This window comes from Zalophus californianus, chromosome 17 (genome assembly GCF_009762305.2).
Source record: "Zalophus californianus isolate mZalCal1 chromosome 17, mZalCal1.pri.v2, whole genome shotgun sequence".
NCBI lineage: Eukaryota > Metazoa > Chordata > Mammalia > Carnivora > Otariidae > Zalophus > Zalophus californianus.
Window position 1 is genome coordinate 52,681,772 of NC_045611.1, and position 19,650 is coordinate 52,701,421.

Below are 19,650 nucleotides of genomic sequence, written 5' to 3' on the forward strand. Positions count from 1 at the left end.
GCCTGGTGACCTGATCAATGGTCATTAGAGAAGCAACGAGACGCTAATACACAGCCGCGAACAGTTCTATAGCACTTGGAACGTGGCAGGGGCCATGCCAAGCACATATTATCATATATATATAATGATATTATATATCATAAATAACAATCCATTTCATCTTCACATAAACACTGTGAGGCGATTACCATCATCAGCCCCATTCTAGAGATGAGGCGAATCAGAGAAGCCAAGTCACTTGCCTGAGAGCCCACAGCTAGTAAGTGGAGCTGGGATGGGAACCCTGGCCGGCTGGATCCAGTTCATGCTCTGAAGCATCATGCGAAGTCCTTTTTGGCACTGAATCTGTGCTGAAAAAATTCTGGTGAATGAGTCAATGAGGGGTGCCTGGCCGGCTCAGTCGGTAGAGCACGGGACCCTTTATCTAGGGGTCGCGAGTTCAAGCCCCATGTTGAGCGTAGAGCTTATGTCGAAACAAACAAAAAAAAATTTAATGAATTAATGAATAAATGCTCTGCTCCCTGCCTGTCCACCCATCCATTACGTGGTTGACAGTTTATGTGTGACCTTTGATTTCATAGGTGTTTTTCTTACGCTTGAATGTGACTCTATTCATCACTCTGTTGCCTTCACCTCGCTGTTGGCAGGGTGAGCTCCTTGACCCTTCCCAGATGGTCCAGTTGATCCCTCTAGGCTTTTTTTTTTTTAAGATTCTATTTATTTATTTGACAGAGAGAGAGAGCACAAGCAGGGGGGTTGTGGGAGAGGGAGAAGCAGGTTTCCTGCTGAGCAGGGAGCCTGAGATGGGGCTCCATCCCAGGACCCTTGGATCATGACCTGAGCCGAAGGCAGACACTTAACGACTGAGCCACCCAGGGGCGCCCCCTCTAGGTTTATCTTTCACATTCCCCGCCTCTCCCAAGCTGGGTTCCAGACTTTGACTTCTTTTCTTTTTTTAAGTAAGCTCTATCTGTGCCCAACATGGGGCTGGAACTCAGGACCCTGGAGGTTCGAGGAGAAAATCTGTTTCCTTGTTTTTCCAGCTTCTGGAAGCGCCCGCATTCCTAGGCTAAGGGCCCCTTCCTCCAGCTTCAAAACCAGCAGCACAGCATTTTCAAATCCCCCACTCTCCTTTGTTGAACCATCTGCTTGGATTGAGTTTCCTGCTTTCCTCCCCTAAGGACTTTTGTAATTGCAACGAGCCCACCACAAAATCCAGGATAATCTCTCCATCTCAAGGGCCTTAGCAATCATATCTGCAAAGTCCCTTTGACCATGGAAGGTCGCATAGTCACGAGTTCTGGTGATGAGAGCGTGGACGTCTTTCGGAGGGGGGCGTTACTGTGCCTACCACAGCTTGTGTCTCTTTCGCTCACTAGAGGGTGGCAGGGAGTGGAGTGAGGTTCGTCTCTGGGCATTACCCAGCACATGACCAAGTCAAAAGTAAAAATCTTTGCTCAATGAATATGCGAGTCATGCCAGTGGTGGGTGCTGAAACCAGAAGCTGCCCAAATTAGATCTTTGTTGTTCCCGCTGCGCCTGCTGAAAACCCTTCCGTGTCTTCCCCAAACCCTTCATGACTCCTCCCCTGCCTGCCTCCCCAGCCCCATCTTCCATCCTACTGGCCCACCATCTTTTTCCTTCAACCATGCTGGCCTGTTTTCAGTTCTTAGAACATAACTAAGCACTGAGAGCTGATATGAGGGCACAGAAAGTGTCTGTCTCATTTCTGATGTGTCCTCAGGACCTAGAACAAATTAGATGCTCAATAAATATCTGTGTTCCGTCTAGGAGGACTATCTGTGGAATGACCCTGGAGGCTCTTTCTGGAATTCCTGGCGAGGAGCTGGCTGCACAGCGTCTTCCCCTCTTGCCATGATTTCAGTGTCCTCCAAGGTCTGCACATGATGTTTCCTGCAAGTCCTGGAGAAAGTGCTGGTGCCCAAGCTCAGACTGGATTTGCCACACTTCCAACACCATTGTTTTGCTTGTCTCCATAAAGAGAGTAAGAGCTAAGAAGTGGGTCTCTTTCTCAGGTTACAGACCCACCGTGTGGCCACCTGAGCCCAGCCAAGCACCCCTTGCCAGCAGACATCAAGAGAATGGGTTCCTGTATATTCACTGTTGCCCTACCTGTACATTCTACATCATCTTATGCCCTCCGTTAATCCCTTGGCTCTCACTCCACGTCCCAGAAATGCTATCATGTGCTTAACACTGGTGATCCACCTCTAGTTCAGTGTCAGACCTTCTGCACACAGGATTCTCGTCCCAGGTCAGTGATTTTCCTAACTTGATTACGAATTAAATTAAACACAGCCATCACAGTTCAGTGTGTGTACTATATACCGGTGGTGTCACTTGAGTTGTTTTGTTTTTTTTTTCCCACTGAAGTTTTAAGTTTTTGAGATTCCGTGTATAAACAGTGTGGAATTAGTTCATCCATTTTCCTTGCTATGTGGTATCCCATTGCTAGAATTTGCCACTGTTTGTTCACGAGTTTTTCTACTGATGGCTCTTCCCGATTTTGAGCTATCACAGCCAATGTTGCAATAAATGTTCTTACATATGTCCTCCCAGGCACACATCTGAGAGTTTCTCAAGGGTATGTATCTTCTACCCACAATAGAAATCGCTGGATCATGAGACACCCTCCTTTTCTACTTTATCGGATATTGCAAAATGATTTCTCTGGGTACACGTACTCACTGCCAACAATTTTAAGTCATAACATTTTATCCTGAAACCGTTTAAGAACTTACATAAGTAGTACAGCGAGGTCCTTTGTACCCTACACCTAGCTTCCCCCTGCCCCCCGCCAGCCCACCCCGTGACGATATCTTAGGTAAATATAGTGCATTGTCAAAACCAGGAATTGACATTGCTACATTATTTAATCCGGTACAGACCTGATTTGGATTTCACCAGCATTTACTCAGATTTTCATGCACCTTAAAAATTTCTAGTATACAGTTCTGTGAGACTTTATCCAATGTGAAGATTTGAGTATCCATCGCCACATTCAGGATACAGAACTGTTTCAACCATCCACGGAAACTCATGCCTGTTACCCCTTAATAACAGCACTCTGCCGAACCTTAACTCCTGGACACTGCTGGTCTGTTCTTTATCACTACTCTTACCCGGCAGAGAACCTGCTACTTGCCATTGGAAAATCAATACTCGGTAGACAAATGATGGTGGGAAAGGGAAAGTTGCTTTTTTCAGGAAGGTGGCAACCTGGGAAGATGGTGAACTAATGTTTCAAAGACTATCTTCCCCATCTTTTTTTCTTTTCCTTCACAGCAGTGATATTGTGTCCTCATCGCAACCCCTTAATATTTTTATTCAGCAGTTTGTGTGGACCTGGAAGCTCTGTGAGTGAAACTCAGACCTTTTTTATAAAGATTTTATTTATTTGAGAGAGCGCACAAGCAAGGTGTAGGGGCAGAGGGAGAGGGAGAAGCGGGTTCCCTGCTGCCCCAATGCTGGGCTGGATCCCAGGACTCTGAGATCATGACCTGAGTGAAAGGCAGCCATTTAGCCAACTGAGCCACCCAGGTGCCCCTGAAAATCAGATCTTAACTGAATGTCTACATGGGAAGAGAAGTGCACAGATTTGCTGTGGGTAAAGTTGGCCAGCCCTCTGCCAACTGACTTAGAGAACAATCATTTGCTATATTTTACATCATAGGCTCTGGACCTCAGTTAATCCTCTTAAACAGGTAGATGCCATGTGACCTCGGTTTTCTAGAATAGGAAGGTGAGGGAGGCTCTGACAGGGAAACCCTTTGTGCAAAGCAATACAGCCAGGCAGTGGCAAGGAGGGACTGGGAACCGGTCAGCCTGGCACCAGCACTTTTAAGAAGCAGAACAGTCTGGTTTCTAAAACCATGCTCTTTGGAAGCAGCCAATTTGCAAGTCTTCACATCCTGGCTGTGAGATGACCATGGTGGCTCTCTGGGATGGTTTCTCCCTCTGTAAACAGGGAGAAAGAGAACCTAGTTCGCAGATCTGTGGTGAGAAATTAGAAATGAGGAAAGTCAAGCACGGAGCTGGGGGCCTGGCCACGACAGGCATTCTAGAAATATTAGTAATTATTATGTTTGCTATTACTATCTTGTCCCTCCCTCTGGACAATTCCTAAGGGTGGGCGGCTTTCGGAGGAAAGGAGTTGGGGGAAGGAGGAAGGGGGCCAGCTCCGAAGGTGACACGAAAGCAAGCCTCCCCACCCCCTCCTGGGCGGCCTGGCTGGCTACTGGGTAGAGCATGCAACTCTTGATGTCCGGTGGGGACTTCAACCCCTCCGTTGGGCGTAAAGATTCAAAAAGATTTAAAAAAAAAGAAAAGTGACGTGGTTAGAAGTCGCCGTTGGCGCCTAATGAAGTATTTCTGGTCCCATCCCCCACCCACCCTCCCAAAAAGCGGAGCCAACTGCGCGCCTTTCCGATGGGGATGCTAGATTTAAATAACCTTCTCCTTTGCATTGGGACTGAACTGAAGGGACAAGCAGGCCTACTGGCCAATGAGAAGTGGCGTAGCTGCAATGGGGGCGGAGAAATGACCACGCCCCCGGCTGGGCGGGGCGTCAGATCTTTAATTTCCAGGCGCAGGTGGCAAGACTTTGGGATCCCAGGTTTTGGCGATGGCGCTTCGCTGGGGCATCGTGTCAGTCGGCCTTATCTCCAGCGACTTCACGACCGTGCTGCGAACGCTGCCTCGCTCCGAGCACCAGGTCTACCCTCCCTCCGGAATCCTGTGGAAGAGCAGTCCCGGGAGCCGGGACTCCTGGGTCTGAGGGAGGAGGGAGCCTTTCTCCACACTTGTGTCCTGTGAACTCGGGTTTCGTTAAAGTTTGGGAGGGTTTTGTTCTGAACTACCGCGAAGAGAAGAAATTTAGGTATTAGGGGATTTAATAATCGCTTGCCCCAGATCTCTCTTTTTCAGGACCCGTGTCGGGCCCCCGTCACGCCCTCCCCCAGGATCCCTTCCCTTCGCCTCCGTCCTGGGGGACATAATTTTTCTTATCCTGGTGCTTTCTCCATCAACGTCCCTCCCATCCACCTGCCCCAGCCCCACAAGTCTGACCCTAGCGTCCCTCCAGGTGGTGGCGGTAGCGGCTCGAGACCTGAGCCGGGCGAAGGAGTTTGCGAGGAAACATGACGTCCCCAAGGCCTATGGGTCCTATGAGGAGCTGGCCAAAGACCCGAATGTGGGTGAGTGGCAAGGGCAGCCGAGGCCACCGCGGCGCTGCCTCTAGCCTGCTCCGTAGGATAAACAAGGCTCTGCCGGATGGCCCAATCCCTGTGTGCTTCTGGAAGGATCGGCGGCTGGAAAGCAGAACTGTAGGAACGGCTTTGGTCTGGGATTCACAGTCTAGTATGAAATTGCGTTTAGAAACAAGGCCTCCGCGGTTTGGGAGGGGCCTGAATTTGTAAGTGAGCCCGTTTAGGCTTTTTTTTTAAAGATTTTTATTTATTTATTTATTCATTTATTTGAGAGAGAGAGAGAGAGCACGAGAGCACAAGCAGCGGGACCTGCAGAGGGAAAGGGAGAAACAGGGTCCCCACGACTGTCCTTGGTTGGTGGGACCTGAGTGCCTAGGATGCTGGGGGCGGGGTCTCTAGGTTGTGGGCGGGTCCCGGAGGTCTGGGGTGGGCGGGGCTTCTGATCTCTCGACCTCCTACCTTCCAATCTAGAGGTGGCCTACATTGGCACCCAGCACCCCCAGCACAAGGCCGCAGTGTTGCTATGCCTGGCAGCGGGCAAGGCCGTCCTGTGCGAGAAGCCCATGGGCGTGAACGCTGCGGAAGTTCGCGAAATGGTTGCCGAAGCCCGATCCCGAGGCCTCTTTCTTATGGAGGTGAGGGAGGAGGGGACCTTCCAACCTCCAACGTAGCGCTTCTTGCCATTACTAAACATGGTTGCCAGTGGACGTTTTTTGGGGGGGAACACAACAGAAGGGTTTGTCAAGAACAAAGATGGCCACAGAGTGAACTGGGTGGGGTTGGTGTGTTTTCCAGGATGTAGTTGAGCTATGCCATGAAATCTGCTAGCAACATCGAGAGGCATTGCTTTAGCAAACGTGACCGCCTGAAAGATACTTTGTCAGCTTTTCAGAGTGAAAGTGGCACAGAATAGCAATAGGCAGAGTTTGGGTGGATTTCCAAGGATAGTGGTCAGAAGGACCGGGGCAATTTTCAAGGTCATCCTGCCTTTGCTTTTGCCCTTATCAGACATGGCTACCTATAGGGGAACTCTGACAGACAGCTGGCAGAGTGCCAGTAATTAAAATGGCTGCCCAGGCGCCTGCATGGCTCATCGTTAAGCGTCCGCCTTCGTCTCAGGTCATGATCCCAGGGTGCTGGGATCGAGCCCCGCGTAGGGCGCCCTGCTCAGCGGGAAGCCTGCTTCTCCCTCTCCCACTCCCTCTGTTTGTGTTCCCTCTCTTGCTGTGTCTCTCTCTGTCCATAAATAAAAATCTTTAAAAAAAATAAATAAATAAAAATCAAAACAAAATGGCTGCCAAATGACCCCCTAGAAGCTATTTTCACGTTAAGGAGTATTGTGGTTCTTAAGTGCTACCTTGCTGTAGGTTCTGCCAGTAGTTCAACAGCTGCCTCTTACTTCCCCATGTCCTAGCTAGCTGTCCTGTGCCAAATATTGCTCCCAGTCTGCAAAGTTCTCTATGCCCAGGGAGTAGATAGTCAAGATTTACTATGGTTACTCAGTGCTTCTGGTTCTCACTGTGCTTCGGCAGTGCCAAAGTTCTGAATTTATTGCTTCCTTGTTTTTTATTGGCACCAGTTGTGTTCCAGATCCAATCCTAGGAACTGGGGATTCATAATGGGTAAGACACAGGCTCAGTTTTCAACAAGCTCAAGGTCTGCTACAGTCACAGAAATGGGCTATCACAGTGCCCAGTTGCACAAACTTTCATAGATATAGTACTGGGCAGTTGACGGAACACAGAGGCATCAGCCCAGTGAGGGGGATAGTCAAGGAAGTTTCCCACAGGTAGGGACTGATCTGAGCCTTAAAGGGAAAGTACATCGCACAGGTAAATGGACCTGAGGGGGAAAGCAGAGTTAAGACTTAAAACAAGACTGGGCAGGTCTCATGTATTTAGTGTGAACTTGACCTTGGACAGGCTTTAGAATCAGAGGACTCTAGACTCCATCTCACCAGTTCCTAGCTCTGTGATCTTGGACAAGTAATTTGAGACAGGGTCAACTCTAGGAGAAGGAAAGTTGCCTCTGGGGCCACGTGGAGGGTGGTCTGGAGTGGGGAGACCGCATGTATTAGTTTGCCAGGGATGCCATAACAAAGTACCGCCACAGACTGGGTGACTTAAACAACAGATATTTATTTTCTCCTACGTCTGGAAGCTAGAAGTCTGCGATCAAGGTGTCAGCAGTGCTGGTTTCTCCTAAGGCCTCCCTCCTTGGCTCCTAGATCACTGTCTTCTCCCTATGTCTTCAGGTGGTCCTTCCTCTGTGTCACTGTCCTCATCTCTTCCTGTTGGATTAGAGCCCGCTATAATGACTTCATTTTAACCTAACTACCTCTTTAAAAACCCCATCTCCACACTGGGAGGTACTGGGGTTGGGGGGCGAATGGGTGGTTAGGACCTCAACCTGAATTTGGTGGAAACACAATTGAGCCCATAAACATTGGGAGACTGGGGGACTAGTCCAGAGAAGAAAGGACTAAGGCCAGAGTTGGGGCCATGGGAATGGAGAGGAGAGGAGAGGGCAGAGGGACTCAGGGGCAGGACACAACCTGGGGACTGAGCAGGGCTGTGGAAGGGAGGGGGAGGGCTCCTGTGTGGAGAGTGGAGAGCAGCAGTACTCCCTCCCCAGAAGGGAGAGGAACGGATTGGTTAACTCCTGGGTCCTGACGTCTTTCCTTTTCCACTGTCCTTTCTCCCCTCTGTGGTGTGCAGGCCATCTGGACCTGCTTCTTTCCTGCTGTACAGGCTCTGAGGTCGGCTGTGTCTCAGGGAATTCTGGGGGATCTCCGGGTGGCTCGGGCAGAATTTGGGAAGGACCTCACCCATGTACCCCGGGCCATAGACAGAGCCCAGGCTGGTGGTGCCCTGCTGGACATTGGCATCTACTGTGTCCAGTTCATCTCTATGGTCTTTGGTGGGCAGAAGCCAGAGAAGATTTCAGCCGTGGGAAGACTCCATGAAACAGGTATTGTCTATCCTGGACTATACGATGATGATAAGAGTGATCCTTCCTCACTGGGAGCCCTGAGCTGGGGATAAGTCTCCTAGCCCATGAGAATCAGGTTAGACAGCTATAGGAACTTCCTGCCTGAAGTCAAAGAGGATCAGAGTTGAGAGTGTGGGCAGGCTCTGTCCTGGGATTTGCTGTGTGATTTTAGCCAAGGGACTCAACATCTCTGAGTCTTAGTTACTGGTAAAATGTTAATAACAGGGTTGTCATAGGGGCACGTAGCTGGCTTAGTCAGTAGAGCCTGTGACCCTTGATCTCGGGGTTGTGAGTTTGAGCCCCACATTGAGAGAAGAGAGAAAGAAAAAGGAAGGAAGGAAGGAAGGAAGGAAGGAAGGAAGGAAGGAAGAAAGAAAGAAGTACTGGAGTTGTCATAAAGAGTTAATGAAGTCAGTTTTGGTTTTGTTTTTTTTCATCTGGCTAGTTTGGCCTCATTCACACTGTGGGCTAAGTTTTAGGTGCAGCAAAAAGCAGGCCGTAGGGTGCAAGCATTTTTCAAACTTTTGCCTCTACCTTGTTTGCTACTGTTCTAAAGCCGGCTCAGATTTCAGAGGTGGGCAAGTAGCCGTACCTCTTGATGGAAGGAGCTGCAAACACATATTGCCAAGGGGTGCTCACAGCGGGATGAGAGGAATTCCCGTGGCCATCTCCGCAAATGGCCCCACAGAAGGCAGTGAATCACCAGGAAAATATACACGGGTGGATGTCACACTTTAGAAAATCTTCTCAGTCTAACATCTGGCCAACTTTTAGGCTAAATAGTAGCTCCAAAAACAGATTTTCTTTATCAAGTGCTTTCTCTGTGTTAGGGTTATTAGAGGGATGATTCCCCTGAGCTAGATATATTGTAGATGAGGAAACTGGGAGAGAGAGTGACTTACCCAGGCTCACAGAGCAGATCCAGGATAAGAACTTGGGGCACCTGGGCCCATGTTCTCAGAGTCATGGGATCGAGCCCTGCATCAGGTTCTCTCTCCCTCTCCCTCTGCCTCTCTAGCTCATGCTCTCTCTCTTTTTTTCTCCCCCCTCCTTCTCTCTGAAATAAATTAATCTTTAAAAAAAAAAAAAAGGAACTCAGGCTTATCTGAAAGCAAAAGAATTAGGTCAGTAGGTTCTTCCATCGAGGGCATGCACGGTGTGTTCCAGAACCAGGCCAGTACTGTATGTGCTATATTTAACTTAATGTTTAACTAATGCTTATATAGCCTTTATTGTCATCTAAATAGCCTTCCAAGTGCTTTGTGCATTTTACATCACTAGGTGTAATCCTGTAACAACTGTATGAGACAGGTTCTATTATCCCCATTTTTAGAGCTGAGGAAACTGATTCTCACAAACCGATGCAACAGTTAAAGAGGGATGAAACGGAGGCTCTGAAAGGTTAAGACTCTTTCTCTCTCTCTCTCTCTTTTTTTAAAGATTTATTTATTTGAGAGAGAATGAGAGAGAGCTCATGAGTGGGGGGAAGGGGTGAGGGAGAGAATCTTCAAGTAGACGCCCCACTGAACATGGAGCCCTATGCGGGGCTCAAAGCCTCACCCCCTGACATCACGACCTGAGCCAAAATCGAGTCAGACACTTAACCGACTGAGCCCCCCAGGTGCCCCTACACATGTGTTTTGTTTTGTTTTTCAAAGATTTTATTTATTTATTTGACAGAGAGAGACACAGAGAGAGGGAACACATGCAGAGGGAGGGCGAGAGGGAGCAGCAGGCTTCTGCGGAGCAGGGAGCCCGATGCGGGACTTGATCCCAGGACCCTGGGATCATGACCTGAGCCGAAGGCAGACACTTAACCGACTGAGCCACCCAGGCGCCCCATGCACACATGTTTTTAGTGCTTCATTCTTTTTTCACTGCTGTGTTAGAGACGAGGTCTCTTGCCCAACATTCCATAGTCAATATTTGACACCAGGCATTCTCCTGTCCTGTGCCTTCTCCAGGTGTGGATGACACTGTCACCGTGCTCCTCCAGTACCCAGGAGAGATCCACGCCAGCTTTACCTGCAGCATCTCTGCTCAGCTCTCCAACATGGCCTTTGTGAGCGGTACCAAGGGCATGGCCCAGGTGAGGCACGACTGGCCAAGCTGGGAACCGTGGCCCCTCACAACAGGAGTGGACCAGTTGTGGTTGTTGGAGCTGGCTATGGGCTAAAGCAGCCTTTTCCCCCAGCATTGCTAAGGAATCCATCATCGACCACCAGGCCACGGGATGGGTTTGGACCTCCAGGCTCCTTCCTGAGAGTGAACTTCCTGGTCTGTCAAAAATCTTTAGGCCTGAGGAGAAACTGGTTCTTATCAACCATTCCCAGAGGGCAGCTGTGGCCTTTGGAATTGCTTCCAGGACTGGATCCTGGCATTACCAAAGAGTGGCTTCACTGGGCTTCATGGGGCCCTGTTGCTAGAAAGAAATCCTGTTCTTAGCACTTCTGCTAACTTTAGACCTTGTCCCAGGCTTGGACTGCAGAATTTGGACCTTGCCTGGGCACATCTCTGTTTCCAGTTTGGCCTAGACTTGGGTATGGGAATATTGTAGGCTTCCCAGGGCTCTGGGGCCAAAAAAAGAATCAGGTCTCCGACCAGATAAGAAGGTACTGGATTGTCTAAGTCTCCTCCTTGCAAGGGAGATTCACACACATGGGAAGATAAGCTGTCCTCATGAGGCCTAAGCATCAGGTCAGAGAGGGTTTTGCCCCTGGGGAGATGGACAGGCTTCTACTGTGACAGTCCTGCTGCTGAGAAGTGAATCCTCAGCAATGGGGGTGAAGGGGGCAAGTCTTCCTACCAGCCCCTAGCCACCAGGTGTGAGAGGGAGGCTCCCAAATATCATTAGGCTGGAGCCCCCAGTAGCCACCTTTTCTCTCCCCCCAGATTCTCAACCCCTTCTGGTGCCCAACAGAGCTGGTAGTGAAGGGAGAGCATGAGGAGTTCCCGCTGCCCCAAACCCCAAGCAAGGAGTTCAATTTTACAAATGGAGCAGGCATGGTTTATGAGGCCAAGCATGTCCGGGAGTGCCTGCAAAAGGGTAAGGATGTGGAGGATGGGTGAGAGGGTGGCAGGGTGGAGGGGCAAACCCGGTAGTGGAGGTGGGCCACTCCCCAACCCTCAGCCACTCTAAGTAGCTGTCTAGAACTACAATTCCCAGGACGCCCTGGGGCATCCATCTGCCTAAACCACTCATTACTCTGCCTCATGGGATTCTGGGAATGGTAGTTCTTTTGATCTTGGAGGTATGAGTAGGAGGGGTCCCTAACTGTACTCTCCCCCAGGCCTGAAGGAAAGTCCTGTGATTCCCCTGGCGGAAACCGAACTCCTGGCTGACATCCTTGAAGAAGTAAGGAAGGCCATCGGAGTCACCTTCCCCCAAGACAAACGCTGATGCATGCCGTGAATAAATAAAGACATGGCTCCTACAGAGATCTTGGCAATGGTGGTTTGGTGGGAGCTGGAGCAAAGAGGTCACCAAAGGGGACACTAGAGAATAAATCTGGTAGAAGAATATGGGGAGGGGGAGGAAGGCAGGGTCAGGACCACATTTCTCACAAGCTCTTGGAGCAGACACCTATGGGCAGATCCTTGGTTTGCCTACCATACCCTGTGTGACCCTGGGCGAGGAATTGTGTGTGGGTAGGAGGTGTGTCCCTAACTGCACTCTCCTGCAGCCTCTCCCCACCCCTGTTTCCTCATCAGCTGAGGAGAGACATAGTACTAACCACCCTCTGGTGAGGATTAAATGAGATGATATATGAACAGCCTCTGGTGCACGGTACATTCTCAACAAATGTTAACTGATGGCCCTTCACTTTGAGGTCAGGCCTTTCCCAAATTGGTCTCTAGAAGCTCCAGGCCTCCATTATGGTATAAAACTCATTTCAACTGGAAAGAAGGGATTTGTCTTCAGTCTCTTTCTTTTTGTTATTTTTTTAAGATTTTATTTGATTTTTTTTAAAGATTTTATTTATTTGTCAGAGAGAGAGAGAGAGAACAAGCAGGGGGAGTGGCAGGCAGAGGGAGAAGTAAGCTCCCTGATCAGCAGGGAGCCTGATGCAGGACTCGATCCCAGGACCCTGGGATCACGACCTGGGCCAAAGGCAGACGCTTAACCAACTGAGCCACCCAGGCGCCCTATTTATTTATTTGAGAGAGAGAGAGAGAGAGGCCGGCTCCCCGCTGAGCAGGGAGCCCAACATGGGGCTCGAATCCCAGGACCCCAGGATCATGACCTGAGCCAAAGGCAGATGCTTAACTGACTGAGCCACCCAGGCGGCCCTTGCCTTCAGTTTCTTTCTTTCTTTCTAAGATTTTATTTATTTGAGAGAGAGAGAGAACCCAAAAGGGGGTAGGATCAGAGGGAGAAGGAGACTCCCTGCTGAGCAGGGAGCCCGACATGGGACTCGATCCCGGGACTCCGGGATCATGACCTGAGCCAAAGGCAGTTGCTTAACTAACTGGGCCACCCACTCACCCTTGCCTTCAGTTTCAATGGCCTTATTGGCAAAGCCTGGGTCATATGCCCCTCTCTGTGGCAGGTTTAGGATGTCCGTCCCACTAAAATTACAAGCAGTTGGAGGGGGGCTATATGTGGGTGGTTGGCCAGCCAATTAGGGTTAGCTCTGTGCTCCAAGCAAGGTCTAACTTTCATATTTTCTGTAATAGTTTGTGTAGGTTAGGTTATGCTGCAGTAACAACAAATCTCAACCTAGCATAACAGATTTACGTTTCACTAGAGTTATGTATTAGCTGAGATCTATATACCTGGTATCTAGGCTGACAGAGCCACTAAAATCTGGAGTCCTGCCAATCACTGTGGCCAAGGGAAGAAAGCTTTGGAGGCTCTGGTACCAAAACTTAAATGCCCTAGCACATAAACAACATAAATAACCTCTTGTAATTCGTTCACAAAAACTAGCCACATGATCTTGATGAGCCAGAGAGAGAGTCCAGGAATCCAATTCTACCAGGTTCAAGAAGACAGAGATGGATACATTGGGTTTACACTAATAATTCTCACTTTGAGCAAATGAGACAGACTAGACATCAGTCAAATGAGTTTCCTATTATTTTCTATTCCAAGTGCCATTATACATCATTAAGCTATCACTACATTGGTCTCAGTCCTCTGCTTGCTTGGTTTCCATCTTTTGTGTGGCAAACATGGCTAATGTCTCTGTAATCATTCACCTATGATGGGAAAGTTTTCACTGGACATATGGCTGCCCAGCTAAAGACTACATTTCCCAGGCCCCCTTGCAACTAGGTTCTAGCCAATGGGATGTATGCAACATCTGAGTTAGGCATTTTTTAGGCAAAGAGGATGGTCTCCCTTTCAACCTCTCCCTTCCTGGTACTAGAGTAGAGACGTGGTGTTGGGCATTGGTGTGTCCGTCTTACACCATGAGATGGAAGCCATGTTTGCAGATGGTGGAGTTACAAGCTAGAAGGATAGAAAAAAGACACGACTATGGAGGTGGGCAGGCCCTGAGGTCTGCAGGGTGAGTTGGCAACCTGGAGACCCAGGAGAGCCGATGTTTAGTTTTAGTCTCAAGTCCAAAGGCCTGAGTACCCGGAGAGCTGATGGTGTACTTCTTGTCAGAAGGCCTGCAGCTTGAGATGCAGGAAGAGCTGATGTTTCGGTGTGAGCCAGAAGGTAGGAAGAAGGCTGATGTCCCAGTTCAGAGGCAGTCAGGCAGAAAGAATTCTTTCCTACTCTGAGGAGGGTTGGCCTTTTTGTTCTATTCAGGCCTTCACCTGATTGGATGGGCTCACCCACATGAGGGAACATAGTTTGCTTTACTAAGTCACCAATGTAAATGTTAAGCTCGCCCAAAACACCCTCAGAGAAACACCCAGAAAAATGTAAGACCAGATTTCTGGATACTCTGTGGCCCAGCCAAGTTGACATAGAAAGTTAAGCACACACTCCCTGACATTGGAACTTCACTCCATATGTTCATATCGCTTGGTATTGCATATTCTTAGACTTTACATGAGAGGTCAATAAGCTTAATTGATGTTTAAGTCACAGTTATGTTAGCCTTTCCTAAAGCAGCTGGTCTGCCACCTTACTATTTTCCAAAGATCTCTCCTGTCCCCACTCACTTCCCCATGAAGAGTTGAAGTTCCTCTAGTTCCTCTCCTCTTAAAACTGAGTGTGCTCATGACTCAATCATAGCCACTGCAACATGGCAGAAGGTCAAGCCCCATGACTTGTGAGGTTGTCGGGCAAGGCAATGCAATGTCTTTCTTGTGAGCTGAAATACTCTTGTAACCTTCAGCCATAATGTCAGTAGTCCAGCTGTCCTGAAGCCACCAAGCCACAAGAAAGATCGAACTAACCCACACAGAAACCACATGGAAAGCCTAGAGACTCCATGAAGATAGAGATGCTCAATCAGCAGGTCCTGACCACTACAGACTCTACTGTTCCAGCTGCAGCTGCTGTCCGACTGAAAACACTGAGCGACCCCAAGCTGGAACTGCCCACCTAAGCCTTCCCCAATTCCATTACCCACAGGCCTGTGCAAGATAATAATTTTAGTATATGTGCTGCCAAAGCGAGCACTGTGCAAGATAATAAGATGATTCCTGTGATTTGAAGCTGTTAAGCTCTGGGATGATCTGTTACACAGCAATAGCTAACCGGAACATCTGAAACACCTGATATCACAACTTTTACAACATGAGAGATGGATTCATTTTTAACATGTCTAAGCAAAACTGGAACCCCCAAATCCTACCTGGTACTGGAGTAGAGACGTGGTGTTGGGCATTGGTGTGTCCGTCTTACACCATGAGATGCAAGCCATGTTTGCGGATGGTGGAGTCACAAGCTAGAAGGATTAGAAAGACACGAAAAACTTCCTAGGTCAGCCACCAGGGCCCACTGCTCCTGAATAACTTAGCACCCCCAACATAAAGGGTTCCTCTTTTCCTGGTGGGGCAACTGGTTTCTATGGTGTCTCTCAATGACCTCTACTTCCTGGTCTTCATGTCCTTGTGTCTCCCCTCTCCTGTGGGTGTGCTGGATCTAGTGCTCTGGTAAAGGCAGAAGTGATGGGCTGTCCCTTCTGAGACTAAGTGATAATAGACTGACTTCAGTCCTGCTTGCACTCCTGCTTGCTCACTGTGATGCAGCCAGCTGCCATGCTGTGAACTGCCCTATGAAGAGATCTCATGACAAGGAAGTGAGGATAGCCTGTGCCCAGCAGCCAGCAAGGAACTGAGGTCCTCAGTCCAACATATCTCAAGGAACTGAGTCTTCCCAATAACCATGTAAGCATGCTTGGAAATGGATCCTTCCCCAGTTGAAACTTTGGATGAGACCGGAACCCCAGCTGACACCTTTCTGATAGCCTTGGGAAAGAATGTAAAACAGGGGACCCAGGTAAGCCACATCCAGATTCCACCTATAACTTATATCATGTAATATAAATCTATGACTTTAAAATATCTGTAAGTTATATTTTTCTTTGTTAGAAGGGTTTATTTTTATTTTTTATTATTATGTTAATCACCATACATTACATCATTAGTTTTTGATGTAGTGTTCCATGATTCATTGTTTGTGCACAACACCCAGTGCTCCACGCAGAACGTGCCCTCTTTAATACCCATCACCAGGTTAACCCATCCCCCCACCCTCCTCCCCTCTAGAACCCTCAGTTTGTTTTTCAGAGTCCATCGTCTCTCATGGTTCATCTCCCCGTCCGACTTACTCCCCTTCATTCTTCCCCTCCTGCTATACCCTACCCAATGTCTATCACCCAGCCACCCCATCCCTCCCACCCCCCCACCACTCCAGCAACACTTAGTTTGTTTCCTGAGATTAGGAATTCCTCATATCAGTGAGGTCATATGATACATGTCTTTCTCTGATTGACTTATTTCACTCAGCATAACACCCTCCAGTTCCATCCACGTCGTTGCAAATGGCAAGATCTCTTTCCTTTTGATGGCTGCATAATATTCCATTGTGTACATATACCACATCTTCTTTATCCATTCATCTGTCGATGGACATCTTGGCTCTTTCCAGTTTGGCTATTGTGGACATTGCTGCTATAAACATTGGGGTGCATGTACCAGAAGGGTTTTAAAATATCAGTTTCTCTCTCTCCTCTTTGGATGTACTATAAGTAGCAGATTCTATTATCCTCATTGTCCTTTTTTTTTTAGGATTTTGTATTTATTTATTTAACAGAGAGAGAACAAGCAGGGAGAGTGGCATGCAGAGGGAGAAGCAGGCTCCCTGCTCAGCAGGGAGCCCAATGCAGAACTCAATCCCAGGACCCCGGGATCGTGACCCGAGCCGAAGGCAGCCACTTAACCGACTGAGCCACCCAGGCATCCCGCGTCCTTTTTTGTTTTAAGATTTTATTTATCTGAGGGCACCTGGGTGGCTCAGTTGGTTAAGCGACTGCCTTCAGCTCGGGTCATGATCCCGGAGTCCTGGGATTGAGTCCCGCATCGGGCTCCCGGCTCGGCGGGGAGCCTGCTTCTCCCTCTGACCCTATCCCCCCTCTCATGCCGTTTCTCTCTCTCTCTGTCTCAAATAAATAAATAAATAAATAAAATCTTAAAAAAAAAGATTTTATTTGTCTGAGAGCAGGGGAGAAAAAAGAGAGAGAGAGCACGGGGGGAGGGGCAGAGTGAGAGAGAGAAGCAGACTCCCCACTGAGCAGGGAGTCCCGACCCAGGGCTCAGTCCAAGGACCCTGGGATCATGACTTGAGTCAAAGGCAGACACTTAACCAACTGAGTCACCCAGCCTCCCCAGCTTCACTGTCTTGTAATAATGTGTAAAGGGCGTCTGGGTGGTTCAGTCAGTTAAGCAGCCAACTCTTAAGTTTCAGCTCAGGTCATGATATCGGGGTCCTGGGTGGGGCCCTGTATTGGACTCCCTGCTCAACGGGGTGTCTGCTAGAAGATTCTCCCTCTCCCTCCTCCTGCCCACGCTATTTCTCTCTCTCTCTCCAAAATAAATAAATAAATCTTTTAAAAAAATGTGTAAGAGATTTTTCATTACCAGTGAGCCATGGGAGAGCTATGAGCAGGGAAGGCCATGGTCAGCTCTTGGTATAGTAAGACCTTTCTAAGTCCATGTGGGGGATGGACTAGAGGGGAGGGACTGGAGGCTGGGAGGACATGGAAGAGGCTGGACCTATGAATGGGGCTGAGTAAGAAAGCCTTTGTCCAAATGACACAGCTGTCAAGCTGGACACCTGAGAGCACCCATGAGAACTTCTGTGCAACTTTGGAAAGTTCAGCCCCTTCTATGGCCTCAGTTTCCTCATCTGTAAATAGGTCATAATTATCCTAGATGTCTTAGTTATCTATCACTGTGAAATGAATTGCTCCCAAACGCTGCAGCTTAAAACAACAATAAATATTATCTCACACAATTTCTGAAGGTTGGAAATCCATGAGTGGCTTAGCAGGGTGCTTCTGGCTCAGGGTCTCTCCTGAGGTTGCAGTCAGGACATTGTTAGGGAGTGTTATCAACTGAAGGCTTGACTAGAGCTGGGGCTTGTGTTTACAAAGTGGTTCACTCACAAGGCTGACGGACTTGGTTCTTCATCACGTGTGGTTCTCTGGAAGATGACTGCTTGAGTGTCCTTACAACATGGTGGCTGGCTTCCTCTAAAGCGAGTGATCCAAGAGAGAGCAAAACAGAAGCTGCAGTAAATTTTACGACCTAACTTTGGAAGTCACACTCTGTCATTTATTTCCACTATATCCTATTGATCACGCTGCTCAGCCCTCTTCAGTGTGGGAGGGGACTACACAGGAGCATGAATACCTGGAGACTAAAATCGTCAGGGGCCATCTTGGAGGTGGGCTTCACAGTTCCAATGTAGCATCTTTGTTATTATAAACAGTTTTGACTTCAGAACTAGCTAAGTTTTCTCCCCATTACTCAACGGCTGTACTGTATAGAGGTCTGTAGCTGCATTAAAAGCCCTTTCTTCTCTTCTCTGTAATTAAGGCACAGGAAAGGCTAATTCATTGGACTGGAATAACGGGCAAAGACAAAATTAGCTTCAAAGTTAATAGTAAAAACGATTTCCCCCAAGAACATGCTTTCTTTCTCACAGAAAACTTTGTTCCCTAAAATAATAAAGTGTTGAAAATTCTATCAGTAAAAATGAAACATCCCACTCTTGCCTGTAATCATTTGAAACAGAGTAGCAGCTTCAATTTCCAATCTAGGTGCAGAGCTTCACATAAAGGCTTTCTGGACCCAGTACTCCACATCTAGATTCACCTTGTAGTTTCCAAGGGTACAAGACCCTGGTTCCTCTTCAGTCTGCACCTGATGTTGACCTGCCTTGCTTTGAGCCTATCATTTAGTTGTCATCTAAATTCTATCCTTCCTGCAAATCCTATAATAACTCTACCTTTTCCTTTGTTTGTCAAAATGCTCCACGGTTTCTCTCTTGTGTGGGCTCCATCATCACTATGGGTCAATAACTTGACTTTGTCAGACTATGTTCCTGGTGGTATTAGGCTGATGTATTAAGACTCCTATGATCTTCCATTGCTATGGCTCCCAGCCACCCTTGGGACCTAGATCCTGTCTCTTATATGCCCCACCCTTCATTATCTGACCCCAGCCTATTTTCTGAGTTTTTTCTTTTTTTTTTTTAAAGATTTTATTTATTTATTTGAGAGAGAGAGAATGAGAGACAGAGAGCATGAGAGGGAAGAGGGTCAGAGGGAGAAGCAGACTCCCTGCTGAGCAGGAAGCCTGATGTGGGACTCGATCCCGGGACTCCAGGATCATGACCTGAGCCAAAGGCAGTCGCTTAACCAACTGAGCCACCCAGGCGCCCTGAGTTTTTCCTTTTCTTTTTAAAAAGAGATATAATAATTTCCATGCAGTAAAGTGCGCATTTCGTATGTACAGTTGCATGATTTTTTCAACATGTGTATACCCAAGTAATCATCACCTAGATCAAGATACAGCTCATTTCAGCACCCCCCACCACCACAGGTGCATGTCTCGGGGTCTTTCCCCTTTCATACCCTGACAATCTATCAGCATAGATTAGTTTTGCCACTTTTTGAATTTTATATTCCCTTTATTTTCACAAAAACAACTCACAGACTTTAATCATCTGAAACGTCCTGCCTCAGTGAATGATAATTTTGGCCTCCGATGTTCCTTCTGCCCTGGGGAGGGCTCAAATCCTACCTGAAACTTCCGAAAATGCTGCACGAATGAATGAATGAAAGTTAAAGCTGCCATGAAACGGGTGGCCCGTAGAAGGGCGCCACGACCGGTTCCTACAGGGAAGTACGGATTGGACGGTTACGTGGAAGGGGCCGAGGGCTCCCCCCGCAAAAGAGGCCGGTGCGGTCACGTGACCGCACGGCCCTGCGGGGCGACAGCGGGCGGTCGCCATTTTGCG

General features: G+C 48.3%; 1 protein-coding gene and 1 long non-coding RNA gene across 2 annotated transcripts; one reads left to right on the top strand and one right to left on the bottom strand.

Annotated features, from left to right (window-relative positions):
* Positions 1-4,542: 4,542 nt before the first annotated feature.
* Positions 4,543-12,111, top strand: DHDH (dihydrodiol dehydrogenase). The gene is made up of 7 exons (XM_027617991.1): positions 4,543-4,735; positions 5,105-5,216; positions 5,700-5,863; positions 7,946-8,198; positions 10,184-10,308; positions 11,112-11,265; positions 11,510-12,111. The coding sequence occupies exons 1-7, from the start codon at positions 4,646-4,648 to the stop codon at positions 11,617-11,619; spliced, it is 1,008 nt and encodes a 335-aa protein (XP_027473792.1). The 5' UTR covers positions 4,543-4,645; the 3' UTR covers positions 11,620-12,111.
* LOC113935680 lies at positions 7,397-19,508 on the bottom strand. The gene is made up of 4 exons (XR_003524092.2): positions 19,344-19,508; positions 17,792-17,878; positions 14,978-15,070; positions 7,397-7,518 (listed from the first exon to the last, which is right to left on the bottom strand). It is a non-coding gene; the product is annotated as an uncharacterized LOC113935680 (long non-coding RNA).
* Between the last annotated feature and the right edge of the window lie 142 nt (positions 19,509-19,650).